The 27,644-nt window shown below is 36.3% G+C and overlaps 1 protein-coding gene across 1 annotated transcript; it reads right to left on the bottom strand.

The window, feature by feature from the left end:
* Positions 1 to 3,050: 3,050 nt before the first annotated feature.
* On the bottom strand, positions 3,051 to 26,267 carry AMBN (ameloblastin). The gene is made up of 11 exons (XM_033105752.1): positions 26,190 to 26,267; positions 13,436 to 13,504; positions 10,920 to 10,970; positions 9,612 to 9,659; positions 9,037 to 9,147; positions 7,481 to 7,717; positions 6,410 to 6,448; positions 6,090 to 6,149; positions 5,947 to 5,991; positions 5,515 to 5,559; positions 3,051 to 3,587 (listed from the first exon to the last, which is right to left on the bottom strand). The coding sequence occupies exons 1-11, from the start codon at positions 26,265 to 26,267 to the stop codon at positions 3,051 to 3,053; spliced, it is 1,320 nt and encodes a 439-aa protein (XP_032961643.1).
* Between the last annotated feature and the right edge of the window lie 1,377 nt (positions 26,268 to 27,644).

Raw genomic sequence — 27,644 nt, 5'->3', positions numbered from 1 at the left:
AGAAAGGGGTTTGTGCTGTAGCACACACGTTCCTATGACCTGGGCATTATGACTCAGGGACCCAACTCTATTGGCAGTTTCTATGGCTGTATGGGATCTCTGGCAAGCCCTGCCAGGAGAATAATAGTACAGCACCTTAGGTTTTCTTTGTAAAAAGTAGTTTTTGCCTTTCTACTGGACCCTGATAGAGATAATATGCCTGATTATGGGATGCCAATACTCCACTATTTGAGTTGCTCATCTGGAACTACGTGATAGATGATCCACTGAGCCATAAAACTGAATACAACAGCCTCCTACTGCAAATGAAAATTATAGATGTGACACCAGGTTTTAGCAGGTCTGGAAGGCTGAAGTAATTGCCCAAACAAGTGGTGCAGACTTTTATGTACCTCCTCTTTATAACTTTGATGCCCTCTTTCAGTCTACATATGACTAGAATAACCAGATGTTCAGGTTTTTCCCTAGATAGCACTGGATTATACTTGTTGTCCAACACTCATTCATCATTCTTGATGCCACTTTTCATTGGCAAAAGTGTCCCAGATTGGAGAATCAATTATATGGCGAGCCTACCTATGATCAATTAATGGAGAGGAAATAGTGTGTGTCTGGTCCATGGATTTCTCTATGGTATTCTGGCGTCAGCTGGAAATAGACAGTCAGTGCATCACAACCCACTCAGTGGGCAGAACTGTCAAAGGCATGCTTGGTTGTCCATTTCGTGTGGAAGGAGAGATGACCTGAGATACAGAGTTACACTGCGTCAGCACTAGATTGGTCAGCTGGTCAGGGACTTTGAAAGGATAAAATTGGAAGGTTAGTAATAAGGAGGTCCAAAAGTAGGCTATTTGCTTAGATCTCTCAGAATGGGATGTGGTATGAGGACATTCGTTTCTCATGTAAATACCCTGTAGAAGGAAGCCCTGGTGGAGGAATTACTCAATAATTAAGATGCCCCGTACCCCGCCCTGTGGGTGATTTTTAGCCTTTTCCCCTGGCCATCTTGGTGTTTGCTCCATGGGCCAGTGTTTGAAGCGTATAGTGACAGGGACAGAAGTTATTCAAGGGCTCAACAGCATGGTATCCCCCTTGTAAAGATTGATCTACTACTAGCACTATTAAGTGCCCAGCCTGCCAAAAGCCAAGGCAAACCAGCATATGTGATCTCACAAATGCATACTCGGAATTACCAAGTGTGTGGAGTGTGAATAGGAAAGCAAAAATTCATCAGATAATGGGAATAATTCCATTCTTCCATTATTACTGCTGCTGTTTTGCTAGGTTCCCTTTATGAAAAGAATCAGTAGGGAAAAAAGCAAACTGCTGTGATTCAGCAATTTTCTCTCTGTACTTTATCTCGGTTCTCACAACAACCTTGTGAGGTGGGTTGGGGTGTAGCTCCATTATAGTAATGAAAACACAGGAGCAGAGACACTGTCTCGATTCTAAAGATTCCTAGATGGTGAGAAGCGATGTCAAGGTTCAAACCCAAATCCGTCTGTATGTCTTTTACCACATTGCTTTAGAGGACACTGGATTGCTCAGATGGGTCTCAGTGGGCAGCTCCTGGCTACAGTGGAGGTCATTGTCCTACCCTCGCACCTTTGCCAAAGCCACTATGGGACACAAACTGAATTTTAGTCTCTTGCCTGTCTCCTTTGGTTCTAGCCACAGAATGGGGGCTTACAGAGAGGCAGACCATAGGTGGTGGCTGCATGCTCCTGCTGAGCTTTCTGAAGTACCCAGGCCCACAGGCACCTCAGGGCTCTTTTCCTGGGCTGCATCCCCAGAATCCACAGGGGATGAAGAAGAGTCTGAGTTCTGTCGAATACAAGACCTTAGACGGGCAACTGGGAAGGATCTAGAAAGAATGTAGCAGGGGGCTACTTTTCAGGGGTGATCACACCTGGCCTTGGAACCTCTTAATTTAGGCAAATAGCCTTGACTGATATATGCCTAACTTTGGTTAAATTTCACAGGGATGAGCTAATTCTCACATGGGACCCACACAACTCTTCTTGTGTTTCTTCCTCCTGGAGGCCTCGTTCTGCAGATGCTTTCTATATTATTCTGAGAAAATTTGTCTCATCCCTCCCAGTCCCTCCCATGCCCCTTAGGCTGGGTTAGGTGCCTCTTCTCTGTGGCTTCAGGGACACACTGTGCTTGGCCTTTTTATAGCACTTTTCACACGTGTGGTCGGTTTAAAAGTATCTATTCTGCCGTGTTGTTGTGAGATAATATATGTAAAGAACTTGAGCTTGGCCTGGAGTGGCTATTTTTGTTATTGTTGTGGTTGTCTGTCTACTTGTCAATCATCCCCATTGTAAGTTCTGAGGGAGAGCCTGGACTGTGTCCTTGTTGCTTAGCACAGTGCCCAGGACACACTCAACAAACTTTCCATGAAAGAATGACTTGCACAAAGTGGGGTCAAGAGTAGCAAAGGTAGGGGATGAGCGCGCTTTTCTTAACCATTTAAATACATGTAAATAATAAGCGTATAATTCCTGATATTTCAGTGAGAAAAATTCTTTATTTAAAATAGGCTAGATGTTTTAATAGATTAAATAAAATACTCTACAAATGAGAATGTTAAATCCAATATACCAAACCCAGTAATATCAGTCAGTAATTGTCCACCGATGCCTGTTTAATAACATTTGAATGGAACAGCATATAATTCTGGGATTATGTGCCTTTGCTTAGAGAAAAATTTCCAAAGCAGTGTCACATTTCCTAGATATAACAGTGTCACACTAGTTAAGAGAAATTTTGTAGTGCCTAAGACAGCTAAGAAACAGTGATTTTCAAATGCAGAGATTAACAGTATTTCTAAATCACAGAGATAGTCGACACATTTTATTTCAATAAGAGAACGAAAGCAAGAAGGGAACCTATACTATTTCTAGCCACTTGTATTTATTAATATATGCTTCACACTTTTAATGCCTTTGCTGCAGAAGAGTAATAGGTGTTTTAGCCAAAAGATATACTATGGGGACAATGCTGGAGAGCTTGTGCATACAGAAAATAGCTGATATCTCAGGCTCTCAGGGCTCTTGGAAATGCCACACATCATGCATAATCTGGGGCTGCTGGGCCTTGTTTCCTGGCATCAATGTTTGCTGAGTGTCTGGGGTCACTGTGGTATCCACAGTCGTTTCTCCCAGGGGTGTCGTTATATCAGCACCATAGGTCTCATAAGCATCAGCTAATCCAGGGGTCATCAGTGGGTCAATGGCTGCTGGGGTGACCCTGGGGGGTCCCCTGCTCTGTCCTGCAGGGCCCCTTGCCAGGCCCAAAACACTGCCCTTAGGGAGAGCAAGAAGCCCTCCGAGGGAAGCAGGCGCTACCTCTGGAAGCAGAGCTGGGTTTTCTGGATTGGCTAGGTTGGCCTCTGGCATGGGGGAGCCTTGCGCACCTCCTTCTCCCTTCTCAGGACCTTTGGTTCCAGCGACTGGGGAGTCAAATTCCAGAGTAAAGTCCCCGCCCATGCCCGGATGGTGGGGCATCCCTCCAAGGCTGGGTCGCATGCCTCCAAATCCTGGGAACATGGCTCCATAGGCCATGGGGCCTCCTCTGCCTCCCTGGAAAAAAACCATTCACCAAAGACACCATTATCATATGCTATTCCTATACCATGCAATTCCACCTGGTGAGATACACCAAGAAACCAGAAAAAAACACAGGGAACAGGGAATTGACTGACAGTTTTGTGTAAGCACATTTCTCACCAAACTTGCTTTGAAATATAAGGGAGAGGATTCTATGCTTTTCTGGGTTGGGGGAGCCCACTGCTATGAAAGGGAGATGGAGATGCTTTGCTATGCCTGGTGGAAAGGGTGGGAAGGAGAGAGGCCAGGCAGCACAGAACTGACTCTACAGGCAAAAGGTAATTTTAATTTAATTTTAAGAAAACAATAAGCAGCTGAAGTGGGCAATACCATCATAAAACAAACAAACAAAAACCGATCTGTTCCTCAGTTTGTTGAGGGAAGTTTTGGAGGATCTTGTCAATAACATTTCTCAGTATCTTCCAAATGAATTAAGGCTTATGTAAGATCTTTTTTCTTTTTCCTCCTCCCTCTCTCCTTCCCTTCCTTCTTCCCTCCTCCCTTCTTTCCTTCCTTCCTTCCTTCCTTCCTTCCTCCCTCCCTCCCTCCCTCCCTCCCTCCCTCCCTCCCTTCCTTCCTTCCTTCCTTTCACATGTATAAGAAAAAGAAGCTTGATTTCTCTGGAGGAACAGAAGTATTTTTTTTCTGTGGATAGTTAGAATTCTTGAACTGGTCATATTTCCTTTTTTTCCTTTACTGCCCTTAATTTTGATCTCAAAATCTTGGGCTATTTACAACAATTCTGCAGGGCTTTGTAACTATCATCTCTGTATTCTCATTTCCTCAGAGTTTTGATTCATTTTATGTTCTATACTCAACTTTTTGGTTACATTTATTGTGTGTTTTTCATAAGCTACAGCAAAAGCTTTTGAAACTAAAGCAGAACATAAATAAATTAATATTATAAGATGATGATCAGCACTTACTTGAATTTTCAACCAGTAGTGGTGGTGTTATATAGATATAATATTCTTCTCTTACTTTCTCTGGGCTCCCTACTCTCAGCTTTTCACATCATCTCTTCCAGGGGTGGCACTTGGAACCCTGGGCTGGGCTAACTGTCCCTCTCCTTTTCCCTATCATAGCTCTGATAGTCTTATTACATGATTTTGACAATATCGGCTCTCATATTGATCTTTTCCATTGATTAAACTCCTTGAAACAGGAAACATTTATTTTGTCTCTATCATATCTTTCTATGTGTCTAGCTCACAGAAGGCATTCAGTATTAAGATGAAATTTTTCTTTCAGTAATAGCATGTGTGTGTATTTATTAAGTTGACAGTATTTGTACTTGATAATGATTTGTTAATTCAGCATGCTCTAACAAATGTAATGTAGAAATTTCTAAGAGAGAAAGTCAAATTGTGCTGCGTCTATCGACCTCACATTTTAAAATTGTAATATGATAACAAAATAAGAATATACTTGAATTAACTTATTAACATACTTTGAATTTTATAATAATAAATTTTACATTTGGTTAATTTTCTCTTTCTTTTTGATCTCTCAATTTTGAGGTCTAAATGATTTTTGATACTGTCGAATTTGTTTTGAGGGGTTAAATGGTCCGAGAAGGAAGAGGACCTTAATATGAACCATATATATCTTTTTTTGGTTTGAAGTGTTTGCCATTCACTGACTTTTCAAGAGAGATTTCTCCTCTCCTCATATTCAAGAATGGGGCAAAATCCCATGCACAAAAATGGTCATCACTCAGAAATGGCTTTATGGGAAATGTGCTGAAATCTTTGCACGCTGCTTCAGAGTCAAGCTTTTGGTTTTGGAGTCCTGTGTTGTATATTTGGAGACATTCAAGACCGATGTCTCTTGCAGCCAGTCATCAGTGACTGTTATCCCTTGGCTACAATTTTAAGAAAAGTTTTAAGATATTACTCACCGCCATTTCTTCTGAGCTCATGATGCCAAGTCTGGCAGGAGCATTCTGTTCAAAAAGAAACACTGCATCATATTATGAACAAGCTGACTCCTGTTGTAGCCAATCAAGAGAAAGTTAAAAGTCATTTGATTTCTCTTTAACCCCTAATACTAATGCTGTCTCCAGAGGTAGAATAAAGTGGAGAGATGAGCCATTATTGAATAAATATAGCTAATTTGTATAATTCAGATAGAAAATTTACTTGTCTTTAATGCCTTTTGTGTGTGTGTGTCCAGAATTATCCAAAAAGGAAGTGTGCCTCTTTGCCATTTTAGTAGCTAGCTTAGGCATTCAGAGAATATGGAATTTAATATGTAAGGCCTAGGTCTTATAATTTTAGCTCTTAAGATAACATTTAATTAAAAAATTATACTTTTTATGAGACAGACTTACCAATTGATTTGCTCCGTAGGACATGTAAAACATTCCTGGATAAAGCTAAATATAAATACAATAATCACCATAAGATGTATTTTCTAAGGGAAAATCTTTTAAGCAAATTACAAAGAGAAAGGTGGTATTTAAAAAAAACTTACTGGAGATGGTTTATTTTGTGGCATTGGTCCCCGAGATATCAAACGGGCTATTGAGAAGATCTTTAAGTGGTAAAAAACAGAATAAGTAATTCTTATTTGCTACAACACAGGTAAATCTCCCATTACAGCCACTTCTAAAAGTTATATGAAACACATTTTCAGATAGATTTGTATGACAAAGAAGTACTGAACATTTAAGTAAACGAAGGAACTCATTATACTTCATATTTATAAAAATGGGCAATTAAAAATTTTTACTCTTCTTTCTTGAAGCATAAAGATATTTTTCCCAAGAAAGTCTCATTGAGATCTGTACTTACTGATGGAACTTGTGGACCAGCAAAATCCATTCCTGGTAGCTGAATCACAGATAAATATTAAAATTACTAAACTATGAAAATGGACAAAGTGAACCAAACACTTATTTACACATATGATAAAACAATCTCAAATGAGTTTCCCGATTTTCACTTTCATTAGTCTTGGGGAATACGAACTAAAAGATTACCGTCGCCTTTTAGTGACACGACTCAAGTGCACGAGCAGGGAGACGGAGCATGTCTATCGTGGATTCACTATGTCTTGTAGAGTAGAAAGTAAGAGTTTTGGAATCAGAGCATTCCAGGTTGGTTTGAATTCTAACCCTGCCACTGAATATTTGTATAATACTGGGAAAGTTTTATAACCTCTCAAAGTCTGTCTTCTCCTTTTTAAAAAGGACAATTAATATCTACTTTTAGAGGAGTGTAAGTTAGGATGACATGAGGGAATGTTAAATGACTGCAGCATACTAGTTACCTGGTACCTTCCTTTTCTATTCTCCGCTCTTTACATTATTACAAGATTCTTTGGCATGGTTGCCTTCTCCACTACCGTGTTTCCCCCAAAATAAGACTGGGTTTTATATTAATTTTTGCTCCAAAAGATGCATTAGGACTTATGTTCAGGGGATGTCATCCTGAAAAATCATGTGAGGGCTTATTTTCTGGTTAGGTCTTATTTTCAGGGAAACACGGTATCAGATAGAGAAATAATAATGCAAAATACTACTTGCAATGCTGAGGAATCAATCACTCTTCTCAGTCCTTCCCGATACTGAAAAGGATCCTGGTGATAGAAATACTGGACTTCTCTGATCTTTCCCTGTTTCCTCTGAAAGCTTTCATCTTTTGCAGCCGAGAAATCAAGTTTTATAGGCACAGGATCTTTGAGAGTACATGCTCCTCCATCTCAGATGGCAAAGGACAGGAATGTATATTTAGGTTCTACTCTTAGATAAAAAAGTATTTGTATTTTTGTGCAGTATGCTTGAAAACTCTGTATTCTGCACATCAGGTTTCTTTCATTAAGTTAGTGGGTGATCCTGGTCTGACTTCAGAAAAAGGAATTACCTCCTCCTTTGGTGGCTTATCTGATGGTGCCACCTGCTGTTGAATCACTGGCCCCTCTGCTTGCTGCAAGGGCGGCTGTCCCTGATAAACCGGAGGCTGAGGTCCTCCTTTCTGGGCTGTGTCCTGGATGGCGGTTACAATGGTGGGCTGGAGGAAATGTTTCTGTCCTGGATGTTGAGGCTGCAGAGATGGCTGCGATGGGAGAGGTGGGGGATGTACAGGCAAAGAATATTCATACTGCAGAGAAATTTGAAAGAAGTGTCAGGTGATGACTCAGTGAACTGTGGCGTCCAGAACTTCTAAAGCAAAAGAGCTTGGAGAGCTTTCTACTTGGGAGACTGTGGTCTGCTCATGAAGGTGGGAAGCTACGTGAACTTTCTGATACCATGAGTCATTTCAACCTCTGGGTTCTTCTAGTTGCCACTCTGTATTTCTATTATACCACTTTCTGTCTGGGTTACAATTATTTGTTATAAATCTTTGTCCCGCCAGTCAACTGAGAGAATACATCTTAGTTACCTTTATAGCCCCAGGACTTAACATAGCTCTTAGGAAGTGCCTGGCACATGATAGCTACTTAATACTTTTTTTTTTTTTTTTTTTTTTTAGTTAATGAAAGGAGAAAGGTAATTAAATAAAATACTAATCAAATTTCTGCACCATGCAGTCCATTTTGAAAACAATCAAATGGATAAACAGTCACCATTAACATAATTTACTGTCCCACTAAATGTGACCTGGTGGGCAATGCTGTCTGTTGGAGAGGGCCATCTGGAATGAAAAGTTCCTGTCAAAGCAACCATGTTTTGTTGCTCTTTGAAATTGTCTGTGGTGAATGGCTCCCTGTTGTTTTTAAATTGATTGCAAGTTCCTCAAAGTGGCCTGGAAACCTCATAACAGTCTGGCTCTGCTTCTCATCTTCAACAATGGCCCATCTCCAAACTCTGACGGCTTTCATCACTTAATCCTTATTCGTTACTAATACTTCACAATTTAGCCCCTTGTGATATGTTGTCTTGTCTTATTTCCCAACCAGATCTGAAATTTCATGAGCCTTGGAGCCATTCTTAAATGTCTTCACTTTCACTCCCAATCTACAGTTTGGTTTATGTATTTACTAGGCACCTAATAATTGATTGCTGTAGGGTTCATGATGTTTGAACCACCGCTTTGGCATCATTTTAAATTTGCCTTTGAATAATTACTCGGGAAATTCTTGATTAAGTGAGAATTGCCCAGGATTTAGCTTATTTCCATTTTAAGGATAGTTTAGCTATTGTTATTGCTGATATCTTAATGTAGGTCTCTTCTTTTGGAGGCTGTATCTTCCGATTTGAAATAAAATTCAAATGGGTTGAAAATTTGGACCATTTTATTTTAAATTTTCCAGAGTATTAAAAACATAGCAGTTTTAAGTTTTGATTACTTTGGTATTTAGATAACTTTTTGTTTATTACTCTTACCTGTCTGTGGTTAGCATATGACAACTTAGAGGAGGTAAATAGGAGAAGATTTTAAAGCTTGACATTCCAAACGCACTGATATAATTAACTTACCTGTTGAGTTTCATGTTCCCTTGGTCTCATCCATGGGAAAGAGGAACGTGGTGGGAGGAGACCATGCATCCACAAAGAATTAAATGATTTTCCAAAGCCAAATCTTGAATACTAAAGAGAGAGAGAGAGAGTGAGAGAGTGAGAGAGTGAGAGAGACTTATATTTCAATATTGGCTTAAACATGTTTGTAATTTTCTTTAAAAATCTACAGAAAATGTAGAGATAGCAAAAGTAAGAGTGATATTGGTTAATTAATATGAATAATCTTCTGTCCTAAGCCAGATTGCAATATTCCCATAAATTTTTCGAGATTTAGCCTTTTAAGTACTCATATTTTGGGATGTATAATCAAACTGATAATGCAAAAAAAGATTGAAAGCATTGTTTTTATTTGCCCTTGCTATCCCATCCTAGTATTTTATTTCGTTTTAGGTTATCCCATATACTAATTTGTTCTTCTAATATTTAATATGTCTGTTCACAAACATATTTTATAAATGACAATGCTACTGCCAATATCACTCCCACCACCACCATTAATATTTGCAGTAAGAAATATTTGAAAATAAGGTTACCTGAGAAAGCATGTTTAATCCCTGCAAGGTGCCCAACTGCCTCATGGTCTGTAAAGAAAAAATAAAAGTGGGTTAGTGTTTAACACATTTTTTTTTTTTTTTAGATGACACAACTGATTTCTCAACATATGACATCATTAGCACAAAGTTTGGGGTGGGTCAATTTGAATAAAATAGAGGTAGACATAAATCTCCACTGAAATGTGGAAATGTTAAATGTGATTCTGCCACTGTTGGTATTATTGCTCTTAAAATAGTGAGCTTGCTTTTTATGATTAATTAAAAGAGGTTATTAATTAACTTAATTAACATAATTTAATTGAGGTCCCATTGAAACATGGGAAAACAGCTCATTCAACTGAAACATAAATATAATCCCAAGGACATTGCTTCATTGGCTCCTTTTTCCTCCTTTACCTTACTTTGCCTTTTAAAATTCAACCGGAAGAGGAATTTGAAAAAGCAGGCTAACAAAACAAAATAAGACAATCTGTACCTCCTTCGCAAACAAAAAAGTCTTCAAAATAAGAAATTTAAGACATTGGGGGAAATTGTATCTGGATAGATTGTCAAAAATACTGCCAATTCAACAGAAAGTCAATCTTAATTTAATGGGAAGAGGTTTAGAGTGCTTTGAATGAAGCTAGAAAGTGAGAAAAAAATAACTCAGTGAAATTAGCTTCCATGTGAAATAAGTGTCTAGCCAATGCAGGTATTGAGTGCCCTCGGATTGTCATGATACAAATAAATTTTGCAAGGTCTTGTGAAAAAAATTGTAATTTCATAAATATTTTTCTATTCGTAAGTGTCAATATTTTCTATTAATATGGTCGAACATTTGTATTTTGCTGGGAGTTTTCTAAACAGAATATATATTAGTTATGAGAAGTGCAATGAGACTAACACAGGTGAAGCAGCAGGTACCATAGTATAATTAATGCTATTTGCAGGAGTTCTTAAACTAAATTTTGTAAGGCTAATTTTCTTCCTGGGATCTTTATCATATAAGATACTATAAGGAGAAGAACTAAATATAAACCAATTACATTTACAAGGACAATGTCCTTTAATTAATATAGTAATTATATTAATACAGTAGTTATGCTAACGTATATATCATTACATATTAAATATTAGTATTGCTTTGATTCACATACAGAAGACATTCTACAGGCTGAGACTAGAACTGCGCAGGAAGACAGCCACTGACTTCTGACTACGCAAGCTGAGAAACAGCCCATCATGTTGCTCCCCTATCAGGAACATACAAATGTAAAAATTAAATGCAAATGCTCTGAAAATACATACCTCCAGGCTCAAACTAGCCATGCCTGGTGTTCCAGGTTGCTGAGGAAACATCTAAATGGAAACAAGAATAATTTTGAGTTTTAGTTGGTGAGAAATTCCTTACTCACTGGATATAAAGTACAGCTAAGAGGTCCCCATTTGATTTATTTTCCAGATGACTTGAACTTTTGGGCAGAATGAAGAATTTGAATTATTTGGGGAATTAGCATACTATTTAATAACTTTGCTCCCATACAAATCATCTACCCTTTGTCTATATCTTAATACTATGTTGCTTTAAAAGTAAATTTTGATTTAGTTTGAAAATTACATTGAAAACAAATGAGAAGTAAAATAAAGCACAAAATAGAAAACGAAGAGTACTTTATGTTTTGAAATATTATCACATAGAAAAGCAAATTTTCTTGTGTGTTTGACAAACCTACATGCTTCTGGTTTATGGAATGTGGCATGGGATCATGGCATTCAGCAAAATCACGTGCAAAACCTAACTTGCCTCTTATTCATAGGCTTCAACAAATCCTCCATCATCTTTAGTGCAAGATTCTTTTATGTATAAACCTGTTGATCTGTGTTGATATTTTTTGGGATCATGTCAAAAGTGTTTTCTTAAAAACCATTCTAGCTCTAAGTACTATTGTACTTTATATGTGTGTTTAAAAGTTAAAATATAGCTATATTTACAGCTAGGTTTCTAAAATGTAAGTTATTTTCCTTTTTAAACCAATCCTTATTAATATACACAAATATCAGTGGAAAAAATAGAGAATGGAAGAGCAGGGATGGAGTAAATTGGATTTAAGGATCTCTAGTTTTTTGAATATTTTGCTATCTAGAGTCGAGGGGTTTTAATGCCTTCCTTCCTTCATTACACCACAAATATTTATGGAGTCTCCACTAAATGTAGTTGGAGTATTTTTCCTTTATGAGTAAGAAGATCACAAATATTTCCCTGAGCATGTGTTATCTACCCTCCACCTCCTACTTTTTTTATATAGGTAAAATCTCATCCTCTGAGTCATGGTGTGAATTTCTCCAAATAATTCAGTTTTGGAAATAGAGGACAAGGAGTTACAAATGTGAATAAATATTCCAAGTAGAGAAAAAGGTTACCTGTGGACAGGAAAAGTGGTGTGTGTGTGTGTGTGTGTGTGTGTATATGTGTATGTGTGGTGGGTGAGAGTGGAGCCTTCTTTCCTCCCATTGGCCAGTATACGAATAAGGTATCTTGAACAGATTCAACTATAGGACAAAGTATACTTTGCTTTCCATCTGCTCCAAGTCATGAATTAAACAATATTACATGAATGTAGAGAAACAGGGGATACATTTACCATACCTAAGTAAAAGAAGAAGAACATCTGACTTGGCAGGCAGTCAGCTGGCCATCCTAAGCAGTTGCCCTGTTCCTCAGAGTAGACCTGACTGGCACAAGTGTAGACCAGCATGGGTTCCAAAACTGTCAAGCTATTCTACTGATGATGGATGACTGAGGCTGACTCCAATGTTAGTATCATACAAAAGTAGGCTAGGGTGGCAGCTTCGGCTTTTCTTTCACTTAAAATTCATGTTGAGTATTGGAACAGAAACGCCTTTTATTTGTAGAATTACGGTTTTCATCCTTGGAATCAGTTTTCATTACTTTTCTCCAAAACATTTAACTTTAAGAATCCTAAGTAGCTAACTTTTTTTCTCAAGGAATTGAAATACTTTAAAGATATTTGAGACCACGGGATTTGAGGTCTCAAGACAAGAGACCATTTGGTAATTACCTTTGGGTCTCCATTGCCCAACACACTGCTGGGTACATGGCAGGTACTCAGTCAATATTTTCCAAATGCATATAGCAGCTGTATAAAGGCCTCATGAAAACAGAATCACACACTATTGGCTGGAGTACTGCAGTGCTCAAAGGACACTGTATTCGTATGGGATCACTTCAATATATGATAGAGTGGACCATGTGTAGGACTGACACATTGCCATGGAAATGTTTTGATGAAAGAAACTTCAACACTCAGTCACATAATATCTTCCCTTTAAGGCAAATTTGTTGCTTAATTACAAGCTTCAAATGGAATTACTTAGCTCAGTTTTATAGCCATAGTAATTTGACTAATATTTTTCTTTTAAAATGAAGAAAGTGTTCTTTACATATTTGGAGAATTTTCTCTTTGCATTTCAATTTCACAGTGGTAGCAAGTAGTTGATAATAAAATCATGCCTTGGCATTGTGGAGACCACATATGTCTCTCATCTTTTAATGAGTGGAATAAGGCATAGAAATTGTCTTTGGCATATTTTAATTATCTTTTGGAATAGAAAAATTATGTTTGACTTACTGCTGTTGGATTCTAAGACTGATGTCTGGGCAACTACGACTTTTGGCTCAGTAGGAAATGTACCACTGGATTAATTCAAACGAGTGCAGACATGGATTCTCAGCCCACGTCTTTTAGTGTTGTGTGGTTCCTGACAATGTCTCTTCTAGGACACTCTAGAAAACTCTGACTTACCGGCACTGCAGAACTCAGTTCCAGGAGGCACAAGATCAGTATCAGGTCTTTCATTTTGAAAACTGGGATCTGAAACAGAGTTAGGTTGGAAAGTTAAGTCCGATTGTTTTTTACTTCAGAATGGTTAAAAGGCAATATTTCAAATAAGTCAAGTGTCTGTTCTTCCCAACCAGGTTCAAAACAAAAAACTAAATGTTGCTGAACAACTGATCTGTATTAGTTTTAGGAAAGAATTAATAGCAATTAAAATATTTCAAGTACTTTTTTTTATGGAACTCCAATCTAAATGAACATGTAGGAACATCCTTCCTGCATATTCTTTAACTGCTGTGCTTCATTTTATAAAATGAATGATGAATTTGAAAAATCCCTTCCGTTATGTGAAATTTTGGTCTATTCAGTATCATTCACAGGAGTTCATGCTTTGCTTCCTTCCAGAGCAAGTTTTGAAATGCATTTGAAATGTAATAAAGACATTTCATAACAAACCTTTATTTGCAGATATATAGGGTATATCATTCCATGTTTTGGTTACCCAGATTACCATGCCCAAACTTACATTTTTAAAATAAGAATAACCTTAATATTTAAATTTCCTACGGTGTTAGTGGAAAATATGTCTCTAAATTGAGTTATCCCTTTTCTAAAATGAATTGTCTCTTTAAAATTATTTTAGAAGTTCAGAAGGCTCTTTAATCTTACATGAATGGAAATCTGTCTAACCAAGAGATTTGCTCATCTTCTAATACTTTATAAATTAGGCACGGTCACTAACAATCACAAACAGTTAAAAAAAAAGTCCGTAGGTAAGTCTTTGTCTGTAATGGAAGGGGATTAGGCATGTCTTCTCTGCAACATGCTAATGGTTTACAATAATCAACTAGTCAGCTTCTGGTGACAAATGATGATAAGTCCTCTTTAAAAAGCTTCATGGAGATAGGAAAAAAGAACTTACAGGAATCAGATGGAAATCATAAAATCACATTTTACCTTCAATGCTGGCCTGCACTGTGCTCTCAGGGCCTGGTGATGCCAACCAAGATAGTTCTAAGAAAAGAAGATTAATTTTTTTTTCTGGATTGTGTGTGCCTGGGACTCGCTGTGTATCTCTCATTCAGGGAAGAACTGAAATCTTTATTTAAAGTGCCAATCCACCAATCAAAGTGAAGCAAATGGGGGGAAAAAAACCCCAAGCTCTGCTCCTGTAATTAGCCCACACCCTTCTACTGCATGTAGGAACGTTGGCACAGTGGAGTGTCATTAGTTTTAATTGTAACTCAACCCTTGTATTTATTTAGAGAACTCGATTGCAGGGAAGACAGTAAAGGAATAATGGATATAAGCTTTGAAGACAATTATTTTGGTGAGCTGGGGGAAATATATATAAAATAGATGCTAAATAAACCATTATGTGTTTTGTGTAGGTTTTTATCTGTAGCTAAATCTAGTAACCTAATGCTAACATTCTAACAATTTCCACCTTCATGTTTGTTGTGGTAAAAGTAACTCCATTCCCTTCTGCCAACACTCACACAGTCTAGAAGGAAACACTAAAATAACTTTCTGAACTTGAAAGAGAGGATGAAAATATTGGATAGATAATGTTATATTTTTTCCCCTCAGAATTTCCTATTTTTGTATCTTAGATATTTCCTAGATATTTTCCTGAAGATATTAGACTAGAGATAACCAAACTTTTGTAAGAAATTTCAATTGGACCCTGGGAAAAAAATCACCTCAGGTGAACCTTTGGTGTATGTTCTTTGCGGGGAGAGGGGCATAAATCAGAACAGTCTCCATGAACCAATCAAGGCAATGAGCACAATTCTCAATTCACTGTTTAGATAGACCCATTTTTAGGCATTTAGTATGAAGCCAGGTTAGTAACTTGTATTTGTATTGCTAGCATCAACATGGATTGAGTTTTTCTCCACCAACAGATAAGAATGTCTTGGATGTGGATTGAACTTTAGCTGCTTTTGTTATTTCTCTGCCCCTCCTTGTCTTTCCAAAGGTATGATTTCAGACCTGGGAGGGATAAGCATTTAAGATTAGTTTCTTAAGAAGGGATGAGTCAGTACACTCTTTAGGGAAGTGGGGATCTTGCTAATTACAGGGAACATGGAGGAAGATGGTATTATGGAAGAAAGATGTCTTCATACCTAAGTGTAGACCTAACAGTTTCGAATAATGTTATCCAAGAAGTTGTCCCTGAAAAACTCTATTTCCCATTGATAACAGAATTATTTTTAGGATGCAGAGAAATGAGGAATATGAATATGTTTTGTAAACAGCAAAATGTTATTGAAATAAAAAGCATTATTTTGGGCTTCTCTCTTTCTCCCTCTCCTTCTCTATCTCTCTGTATTTCAGCTCTGGTGCTTGATTAAGTCCCTTAATCTCTCTAAGCTTCAGTTTCTTATTCTGTAATATAAGGATAAGCATATAGTACACAGGCTTTTTTTTTTTGAAGATTTGGTGAGATGATGAAGATGCAGCAGCTGTTCACAGTGGATGCTCAATAAATGGGGTAATTGTCTTTGTTTGTGGGCGAACTCATATGAAACATGGAACCACAAATATACTGTGTGTGTTTGTGAATGTGTGTGTGTGTGCGTGTGTTATAAGAGGAGGAGTAATGGCAGTTAGATCTATGAGCTCCAACGAGGGCAGAACAGAGACCTGATGGAAAGCACTTCTTTTATGTGGAAATTGATGCTAAATCCATGCGATTAAGCTTCCTAACTGACTGTTAAACAGGGAAATGGTGTGTGTGTGTGTCTTTTATGGTTTAGGAGCATAATAATGACATCCTAATAATGTTGTTTTGGTAGATTCATATGTTCTGTCTTGGTCTTAAGCCAAATATCTATCGCTTCCATCTTTTTAAAATGTCCTTTAGACTCAGTCTTAGATTATCATCTTCCAGCTGTTTACCTGTTCATTTTTCTTTCTCCTCTAATTTCCTGCATTCTCACACCAAATTTACCTTCATAAAATATTGGTTTTAGCATTTCACGGTCCTACTCAAAATTTTTTTTAAAGATCCATAAGGCTCTAATGTAAAATTCACCCTCTGTAACTAAACAGTCAAATTAAGATTTCAATTCATCTTTCCAATCTTATCTCCTGCTTTATGTGAGATGCAGTGCATTGATGTAATAATGATTGTTGTAATCAGTTAAAGTTAGCTTCATTTTGCATCTAGTAAACAGTTTTTATTTTTGGCTTATGTTGGAAAGTTAGTAAATATAATCCTGTTACATCTTATGAAAAGTATTTTAATTATAAAAAATTTGGAAATTAGTATGAGTATACGAATATACTTCTGATAGTGATTATAGGTGTTAAGGAAGTTACTACAGCTTATGGAAACTGTTATGTTGCTTGAAACTGTGCCTGTATAAAGAACAACGAGAGCACCAATTAAAAAAAACGCTACGTCCAGAGTACAGCAGAAAAGAAAAAACTCAGAATAACAGAAGCTCTGAGACACATGTGGGGACATATGTTACAGAAAAAGTTATAAAGAAAAATCTAAAGAATGAAGATCCTGTGGAAGATGTTAGTATAGTAGCTGAGAGCACAGCTGTTGAAATCCCCTCTGTGACATTGATCATGTGACATAGGGTGAGCTGCTCAACTCTAATATATATATATATATATATATATATATATATATATATATATATATAGTATTTTCATATAGTAATTTCATCTGTGAAGTGTCTACCATAAGACAGAATTCATTTAATTTAATTTAAATATAATAATAAATATAAAGTCCTCAGCACACTATCTGGTATGAAGAAAATGTTCGATGGTCATGAGTTATTATTATTATTCTTGTTGAAATAAACATGTATGCTGAAAATCTGCTTCATATTGGATTGTGGGCCTTGGTCGTAGCTATTCCAGCCACCAATAGCAACTAAAGCAACTAACTAAAATGTATAGGAATGATTTTGATTGCTTATGGGTATATCAATCCCACATGATAAACCGTGCATGGACTTTGAGTTTTGTTTTGTTTTGACATATCCTTTTCAACTTTCTACTGCAGCCGGACTTATTTACTCACTCTTCCCACAATGTGTCATGGTTTTTTTCTTCCTGGGGTTTTGGTTGAACTTTTCTCTATGTCTAAACACTTTTCTCACCTCTTTACAACTTTTTTTTCACATTTTACTCAAATTTTACCTTTTCTGTGACCTTTTACCTCATCATTCCATTCCTCTGTGACTTTTCCTTTCTGAAATCCAAATATTTGTCATTCATTTGGCAATCATTCATACACTACATTGTGACAGCTTGTTTGTTATAGATCTTTCACATTTATTTTGCGTGTGATCATCTAGCTTTTTGAATATGATTTTCATGTCTTTCAACCATATAAAACATTCCTGTGGGGCAGAAATCACCCATTCTGCTAAGTTGCATCCTTTGGTATTCTATGCTCATTATAATAGGTAATATCTGGATAGTATGTATAGTGGAAAGGCATTATGTCAGTGTTTTACATATATTCATTTTTTAAATTCTCACAAGAATTTTATAAAGACCTATTTAACACATGATACAACTGAACTATGGAGAGGTGAAGTAAATTGCATGAAGTGACAGTAAGTGGTGGAACCAGAATTTAGACACAGACATCTGGCTCCAGAGTCCTTCCTGTTATGTACTGTGCTCAAATAAATCAATCACCAATCACCCAATGGCTGACGACATGGACAAATTAATCATTGGCAGATACAAAGAAGTACAACGCAATACAACTGTTTGTAGGAAATTTATCAGATATTTCCTCAAAGAAGAGAGATACACAAAAACAGTTAATGGAGCATATAATAAATCAATTAAAATTTAATTAAAAAGCACATTTAGTATCCCACATGGATTAACTGCCAAAATAAGAAAGCTACAGAACAGTGATTCTCAGTCAAGGATTTTTATTTTTAATTACAATATACAATATTTAATTGTATACAATATACAATATTATGTTAGTTTCAGGTATACAACATAGTGATTAGACATTTGTATAACTTATAAAGTGATCACTCTGATAAATCTAGTAGCCATCAGTCAGCGATGATTTTGTCTCCCCACCCCCGGGAACATTTAGAAATGTATGAAGGCATATTTCTAAATGTGCCTTCTGGGAGATAGGGAGATATTTTTGGTTGTCATAGTTTATCCATGGGAGGTGACAGGGAGGAAGTAGAGGCCAGAGGTGCTGTTAAACACCCTATAATACACAGAATAGCGCCCCCCCCAAAGAAAAATGATCTAGCCACAAATGTCAATAGTAGTGAGGTTGGAAAATTCTGCTACAGAAGAATGCTACAAAACTTTTGATGTTGGAGAAATCCTTTGGGGTCAGGTACGAGGAGAATGATCCCTGAAAGAGAATGAGATTTGACAGGATGCTCAATAATAGCTAGTGATTGAGTGAATTGCTAAGTATTAAGTGTTCCAGGGAAAGAATCTGATGGAGTGTTACGCATTAAGCCTTAGGAATAAGGGCAAAGAATATGGTTGTGCCAGAAGAACACCAATTTTTAATAATAAACGGAATAATAAACGTTTCATGCTTCTTACACTAAAATATAATATTAATAGCTTATTTTTATTGACCACTTATCACGTGCCAGATGCTGTGCTTTATATTCCTTATCTTCATCTTCATGAACACGCATTACTTTCTGTGAAACCTGGGCTTTGGAAAGGGTACTGTGCCCTGTAGAGTTAGTAAGGAGCAGAGCTGGAGACAATGTCTAAAGACCATGCGGCCCACATTGACTGTTTTCACCTAGGGTTATGTAAGACCCATTGTCGTGCTGGTTTGGGCTAATGTTTATATCTAATTTTTAAATATCTGATTTTTAATTCTTACAAAAAAATGGATAATACATTTCTGTGAAATCTATTGGTACATTATTATCATATAGTCCTACAACTTAGGAGTCAAATTTGAATTATTTTTGCCTGCTAATAGGATAGTCATTTATTTTGAAAACTGCAGACAATATTTGAAGATCTATTTTCTATTGATTTCTATTAATTTCATAATCAAGAAAAATAACAAAAAAAATCATAACCGTGATGATTATATACATACAGAAGAAGACAAATTAGATAGGATTTTACTACCTCACCAACTGTTTTCATTTTTTTCTCTTGTAGTAGTTATTCATGCTGAATTCATGTTTAACATAGCTACAATGTAGTTTAAGTATAATTAGTATTCAGCTTTATGCTTTATAAATATTAAGATATAGTTCAAGGGATAAATATTTTAAATTGTCTGGGGAGTAGCTTCTCAAATTGATGCTCAAGACGCCTATTTTTTGACTTTTGATTACTTCTAATTTTTACCATAAATATTTTAACTAATAAATATTTTTTAAAATTTTATATTTTGATTTATTTTCTTAGTGTAATTTACCATGTATATGATTCCTACTCTAAAATATGCTTATTTTTGTTACTCTTAATAAGTATTACTGAATTATCCAAATTTGTATGCTATCAACAATTTATGTATACCAGTTTACCAACCATAGCCCTGCCAGAATTTGTTAATCTAATTAATTTCCCCCCCACAATTTAATAGATGTAATGCAGTACTCCATTAATGTTTATATTTCTTCGTTCATTATCAAGGTTAAATATTTTCCTCACATGTTTATTTACTAATTATATTTCCACTTTTGCAAAATTTTCATGTTTTAGCTTATTAGCCACAGAGAAATTGATAATCTTATTAATTTGTGTTTTCTATATATAATTGAGCATATATTATAAAACATTTTATATAATGTGCAAATTAATGTCTTTCCATATTTTATGTAACTTTTTTTGACAGACATTAAAAATATATATAAGTTAAAATGCCTTCCATGTAAAGGCTTTATATTTCACAGCGATTTCTTACACAGTACACTTCATTTATATTTATTGAAGTCAGGTTGAGTTCATTTTTTGTCCTTTGTGCCTTTCTTTGCATGTGGATTCCAAAGACACATACCTGGAAGTTCTGATAGTAAACAAATTTGGCATTGGTCCTTCAGAAACAAGGGAGTTTATGGCAAAAATATCTATAATGGATACAAAGCTTGCCATGTAAAATACCCACTTGCTTTGTATGTTAAAATGCTGATTTATTTGTTTTTCTTCAGGATTATTATCATCTGACAGCTGATACTCATTCTAAGCCCACTTCAGAAGAACTTTTAGAAGAATGAGAGAGTTGACCAGAATACAATACAGAATGACTTCAGCTCTTCACACATTAACCCTACATGCTGATATTAGTTATTTTTACAGTAGAGATGATATTTGGTTTTTGCCTTGCCCAGGAGAAGCCTCTGGTATAAATAATTGGAAAGCAAGTCAGGAAACATGTTTTATGCTAGTCACTTAACTGCTGAGTTTGTTGAAGAGCAATTATTAAAGGTTTGCTATGAACAGACCATCATATTAAATTTAATGATGTAAAGAGAGACACTCAAGCTTCTTTTTCTCAAAAATATTGAGTCTAATTTAGAAACCACAAATGACATTGATATATGAACTGACATGAGCTTTATTATGAAATATCATGTACAAGAAGATAATGTACAAATTGCTTAGTTGCTAAGAATATGGGCTTTGTGGTCAGATTGGTTGAGATAAAAATTCATGATTCTCTAGCTGTTACGTCATCATTCTGTGCCTCAGTTTCCTCATATGTAAAAGATTCTATATAAGATTAAATGAAATAGTGCACTAAGGTTGTTAAAACAGTGTCTAGTACATTGTAAGTATATAATTCATGCAAATTATTAATGATTTAGCATAAATATTAAAGGGATGTCAAATAAGGAGGTTACTAGAATGGGATAGGCTTACTCATAGAAGCATTCTTGTAGAAAATGAGTTTTAAATCCAGTATTGCAGTGAATAAAGAATATAGACAGACACTATAAGGTGAAAGACGCTTCTATACTGAAGGAATGACCTATAAAAAGAAAGAAGCTGATTACATGATGGTGAAAGAAAAGGAAATCGGCTGAGGTTAAATGATACTAGTGAAGAAGGTATTCAATTAATAGGGTGTGATATAATCATAATGCCAAACATAGGGAATTTAGCTAACTTACGTGCAAAAAAAGAAGAGAAACTGATTTGCCTCACTGTTTTCGCAGTTATTACTATTAATATATCCATATTCCAAAAAGTAAAACCAAGTTTCCTAATTTTAGAAACACTTAGAGTCACCAGACATAATAGCTGAGTCCAACAACAACGATAGACAAAACAAAACAAAAACAAAAAAACAGACAGCCTGGGGATACTTGATAAAGAATCTACTTCTCACTGTCTTAAAAGCCCCTGTTAAAATAGGAATTGGTGTTTGTAATGGTCATTTGCCGTTAAAATCAGGTTAGATTATGTTTTTATCTTTAAGTCAAGGAAACAAAGAGGTAAAATTATAGATGTTTTGCCTCTAAAATAATGAAATGTGTTGGAATTCCTTACCCTTATCAATTTCTAGGGCAACCACAAGCAGTATTCTGGTAGATGCACAGAGCTCTAGTCCGGAATTCTGACTTCCCGTCCTTCCTTGGACATCCAGCTTACCAAACCAGAAGAAAGTGTCAAAGCTCTTTCTATTCCCCTTTCTTTTAAAATTGGAACCTAGAACAAGCCCCATCAATGAATTCCCTGCTTGCTTTTTTTCGAGGTTCTTGACACATTCCATTGTCCTACAGAGGCCCCCAAAGCTCACTCTAAGCTCCAAAGACTCCTCAGATCAAATGCCTTCAAAGCTTTCAGTTTTAGGTCAATAACTATAGACTAAAAAAACCACAAAATTTTCTAATCCAAGTACCTCTAGTTTCAAAGCCTACTTCTCCAAACCTCTCCAGCCTGCCACCTGCAGCTCTGCCCCTGCTGTGAAAGACCATACCTCACAATCTTGCGTCTGCACCTAGACAGGATGGGGAGGAGGAGAGGGCTGCGGTGGCTTTTTCTGCCTTCGGTGGGGATGTGGCTCCCAGTCGCCCTTATCTCTAGTCAGGTTGTCCACATTGCTCTCGACTTGTGATGTGGACCTTGATCCTGTCTTCACATTTCTTCATTTTCTTTTCTGCTTTCCAGAACCCCTTTCTAAGTAAGTTGGGGTGAGTGGAGTAGGGAGTGGGCCAACTTTAAACTTCATTTCCATGAAAATTCACTTGTTTGGAACAGCACATTCTCTGATAAGCCCAACGAATAGAGCATTATTGGTTATATAATACACAAGTATATGTAATATAAATTATATTGTACATGATATGTTAATTCTAATATATATGATATAAGGTATAGGAAGATTTGTGTTTCATATGATTCTTTCAACTTTTTTTTATCACTGACAAGTAAATTTCAACTATTTGTAGGCAGACATGAATTACAGTAATGATTGTACAGTAAGAAATTTTATTGTGACTTTGAAACACTACCTTTCACAAGGTGTATGAAATGTTGGGTTAAACATCATTAAAACATTTAAAAATTTTTTCATGACCGTGAGAGTCTCAGGGATGAAGAGTTTGCAGGATTTTACTGAATTTTTGATAGAGCAAGGTAATGTTTGGTTGATGTGGTAAAATGTAGGACGCTAAACTAATTAACCTGCAAATGTAAGAATGGTTTCTCCCAGAAAGCAGCCAGAATATCTTATTCTGTCAAAATGAAGATCTTGTCTTAACATTTCTTGCTGAAACACAGAAGTGCAGAGAGTACAAAACTGTAAGCAAAAATAATAGAGGAAGTACACATGATGAAGCACATGTCTTTGCTCTTAAAGCAGCAGGATGTATTTATCGCTGACTGGCTGCGGTGTGCTTTCCAGGGTATAATAAAGTCTAGCATAGAATAAGGGGGACATGGAAGACTATCTATTGAGTTCCATTTGTACTCTATGCCTGGAACTTTCCCTATATTATTACATGTATTCCTCACAACCCCAGGGGACCAGTGTTATTATGATCCATATTGTTTAGACATGGAAATGAACATCAAGGAGCATTCACAACTTGCTCAAGGTCACACAGGTAAATTGTAGAATCAAATTTCCAATCTAGTCTGGGTCCAAGCCCATAGCTCTCCCACTGTTAGACATGTAGCCTAACACATAAGGCTGAAATAGCAGCAGCTCAGTGGTGTCAGGGGAGAATGCCTGCTTTCCATTCTGTGTCCTCCAAAGTCTTGCCAGAGCAGCTGGATGGGAGAACTCTTACAGTTCTGTTCTTCCCAAAGTCTGTGCTGAGAAACGTATGGAGATTCTCCTCAATAAATAGGTCTTGTGGTTAAATACAAACATGTCCCTAAGCACATTACTGGTTCTAGAAAACTCCAGAGTTTTCTAGAAACTTTGAAAATGTTCCCCCAAATTTGGTTTTCTTTGTATGTTAACCATTGGAACTGATCTGTGGCACATACCTTAGGAAATGCTATTTAAGGTTAAGTCTGTGACAGTCTGGAATGTAAATCCAGTACGTGGTACATGTGTTTGTTCATATATATAAGGCTCAATATTTATTAAATAAATGACTCAGCAAATAAGTGAACTAATATCTATCTACTCCAGACAGAGCTACCTGAGATGAAAGGGCAGAACAGAAGGGCAGTAAGCAGAACTGTGCTTACTCCAGGTGTAACAGGCAAGATCCTTCACCCTCAGTATCATGTCTAAGTTGTCTCTCTTTATGTCTTCTGAGATATATGTGAAACTGGATTGATCCCCACATTGTGCTGGAGGAAAATGGGATGGAAGCATTTATTAAATTTCTGTTAAATGAGATCATGGAGAGGCACTTTTTTATGTTATTTCATGTAATTTTCATGTAAATTTCAGGCTTATAAAGTAAGCCTACTGTCCTATTTTTAGAGATAGTAACACAGGTTCCAAGACGTTAAGGAACTTGCCAAAGATACATGCCTAATAAGCATGTCAGAATGTGAATCTAGGTCAGTCTGACTGTTCACATGCTGTTTACCCTACATTACACTGTCCCTAGGTAGGAAAATGGATTTGAATAGATCATATCAATGCAGCATTATTTACTTTGAGACTTTGATGTGCTTTGAATATATTCTATATGAAGTTGTAATATTAATTCATAGTAGTTGTTAATATGGAAGGAAGCCCAGACAATTGACTCAATTATTATCATTTGATTATAGGCTCGTCTACATTTTTTTTTTTTTAAAACAAAGTCAGTTTCTGTCATCCTAAAGCCTGGACTTGTAACTTACGGTGTGAGTGCTCTGCATGTATATACTTTTTTTTTCCCACCATGCTGCTTTTTTAGACACTGTCTCTGCTAACTTCTTAGCTAAACTTCATCACTTTTACCAATACTTCAAAGGCAAGAAAACTTACTGATTTTTTTCTGGAAGAACTGGTCAGAACTGGCAGTCTCTGATTATAGGCCTAAACCAACTTGGAGAAAAATCACATTATGTTCAATCAACATTTCTGTCTAAGGGGCAATGTCTGAAGGCGTCTATGAGGATAATTACCCAGGGAAAATATAGACTAGAAAAACCAAGAAATGGGTAGACTACCTTTCCCCAGAAAACCAAAGAAATGATCATTAACAGAAAGGAAACCAGTAGTGTCAGCGTACCTTAAATTTTAGGGTTTTCATGATTCAATTAAGAGAAGAGACTAATTAAAACTGAAAAGTATTTTAAAAACTATGTCTTAAAGACATTTGTGAGATAAATAAATATATAGAGTGTGCCAAAAATTGTATACATATTTTAAGAAAAAAAAACTGTATTAAAATTGTAATACTCAATATATTCTGATAACAAAAGATGAATATAAGTCACATTTGACTTCTGCAATTGCAAGAGGTGCTCAAAGTGGTTACCATCATCATCCAGTCACTTCTGATTATGGCGAACTACTGCTTGAGCAACGTTGACCAAAGTGTCCACCTGTGTACATTTTTTTTTGGCACCCCCGGTATTGATTTAGAAAATGTAAATTTGCCAAGTAGTTTCATTTCTCCAGATGATTCCTATAGAGGTGTGACTGCTAATAATTGTAAACGATATGAAATGATAATAAATATTAATGAGCTCTTGCAATGTGCTGGGCATATATTAAATGCATGGCATGCATTATCTCATTTAAAACTTGGACGTTCTGGCAAACAGTGTCTGTCCTTTTGAACGATAACTATGATCGAAGCTGGAGAGAAACTGCTTCTTTTAGTTGGACAAGCATCCTCCTTATTTTTCTCATACCTGGCTGGCTTCACTCACACTTGTATGTGTTACCTGCCTTGCCTGGGTAGGCCTTTTGGGTTTTGAAGCCCACTCTAAATCTTATGTACCTTTCATTACAGCATACAGGATAACTGGCTAAAGTGTCTTTCCATTGTCTTACAGAGCTTACAGTGTAATGTGGCCTACACTGTTATAAGTTGTAAGAACAAAATATACTTCTTAATTAATGAAAGCAAAAGAGGAACAGATGCATTTTCCGACCTCATGGAGGCAGGATGTCATTTAATACACTGTGGTTGCTCTGGTATCTGCCAGCAGCTTCACAGCTTAGACGGCACTATAGCTTTCTTTCTCCTCTAGTGGCAGTCACCCTTGGGGAGACACAGCTATTCCCTGTGCTGCTTTGAATGACCTAGCTGTTACTAACTGCCTCTTTTCTAAATTTCCCAAGACAGAGGATCTGACTGATTCAACAAGTCACCATTCCATAAAGGTCTGCATTGGGCAGAGCTTTGGAATCAGGGCACCTCATAGACTGTTGGCCGGAAAAAGTATCCATCCCTAGTCCAATCAGTTGTGTTGAAGGAGGCAAGGGAAAAGATATGAGCCATAATTAAAGAACCTTTTAGAAGGGGATGTGGCCTGGCAGGAATTTTGAAGCTCTCACAGGGGTTTGAATATCAGAAACTTTTCTTGGCCTCTCCAGTTAAGAGCTTCTTGACACAATGGTAATATTAAGAAAAAAATGTTAAAATAAGACTACTTTATTAATTTATAACAAACAGGAAAACTCTGTCTTTCTGGTCAGGCTATTTATAATCACTTCTAGTATCTCCCCAAAGAAAGATCTACCTCAAAATCTAAATCATAATCACGTAATTATTTGTGAATGCAGATGTTAGGTAGCAAAAGACTAAGTAATTCTGACACATATAGTTCAGGATAGGGATTGATTGCCATAAGGCCTAGAATACATGGAGTTCCTTAGCTACAACTTTCTGCGTTTTTCTCACATTAGAGATGGCCTTACTGATGGTTTGGAATTTTGAAGCTTCCCTGGAAAGATCTCTTCAGTAGGCAATATTTGGCTAGGTACTACTGATATTTGTGACTCAACTTTTTCTAAGAATGGTATTTAATTTTTTATTTTTAGCTAAAAATTATTTTTTTAACATGAAAATATTTTATTTTTTATTGTAAAAATAATACATGGCCTTTCTTGTTACTTCCAATTACAAACCTTTGCCTAGCCAAGACTGTGGTCATTTATGTACCATTGTGGTTGTTGGGCCAGAGTACAGTGGTCCATGTGGAAATTATTGTCCCCCAAGACTGTGATGTGACCAAGCCAAGGCTGGCATTCTAGGGTCTTTTAGGAATGTCATGACTAATGTGGAGCTTCTGGAGTATATGAAGCAGAATCTACCGTTGAAAGAGAGGCCATTAACATTTTCTTACTCATATCCAATCTATAGGTCATGGTCCTCAAAGTGTGGTTTGGGGACATCTGGAGTGCCTTAGATCTTTTTGGGATCCTGAATTCAAATCTATTTTTTATAATAGTACTAAGATATTATTTGCCCTTTCTACTTTCATTCTCTCTTCTCACAAGTGCATGGTGGGGTTTTCTAGAGGTTACATCATGTACGATGTAACAGAGTGAATGCAGAAGTAGGATAATCCACCTATCTTCTATTTAGTTAGACATTAAAAAGTTTACAAATATGTAAAAACAATGTTGTTATATTCTTACTAAAATTTTTGTTTTGGGAAATATAATTATTTTCATAAAAATATTTTATCAAGTTAACAGGTAATTGGTTTGTTATTGTTATTTTAAAATAGTTAATAAATAAAAGTTAAAAAATTTCTTTAAGATAACCCTTTAAGGTAACCTTTGGGATCTTCCATAATTTTTGAGTTAGTGGAGTCAAAC

Source organism: Rhinolophus ferrumequinum, chromosome 5, assembly GCF_004115265.2.
Source record: "Rhinolophus ferrumequinum isolate MPI-CBG mRhiFer1 chromosome 5, mRhiFer1_v1.p, whole genome shotgun sequence".
NCBI lineage: Eukaryota > Metazoa > Chordata > Mammalia > Chiroptera > Rhinolophidae > Rhinolophus > Rhinolophus ferrumequinum.
The sequence above is the reverse complement of the archived record's forward strand: the minus strand, read 5'-3'. Positions and strand labels throughout refer to the sequence as shown.

Excerpts from the sequence above, each read along its gene's own strand:
- AMBN (XM_033105752.1), bottom strand. The coding sequence starts at position 26,267 with ATGGATACTTTTTCCGGCCAACAGTCTATGAGGTGCCCTGATTCCAAA. Across the intron at positions 10,971-13,435 it reads AACTGAGTTCTGCAGTGCCG|ATGTTTCCTCAGCAACCTGG; the intron begins GTAAGTCAGAGT and ends GTTTCCATTTAG. Across the intron at positions 9,148-9,611 it reads GATTAAACATGCTTTCTCAG|TATTCAAGATTTGGCTTTGG; the intron begins GTAACCTTATTT and ends CTCTCTCTTTAG.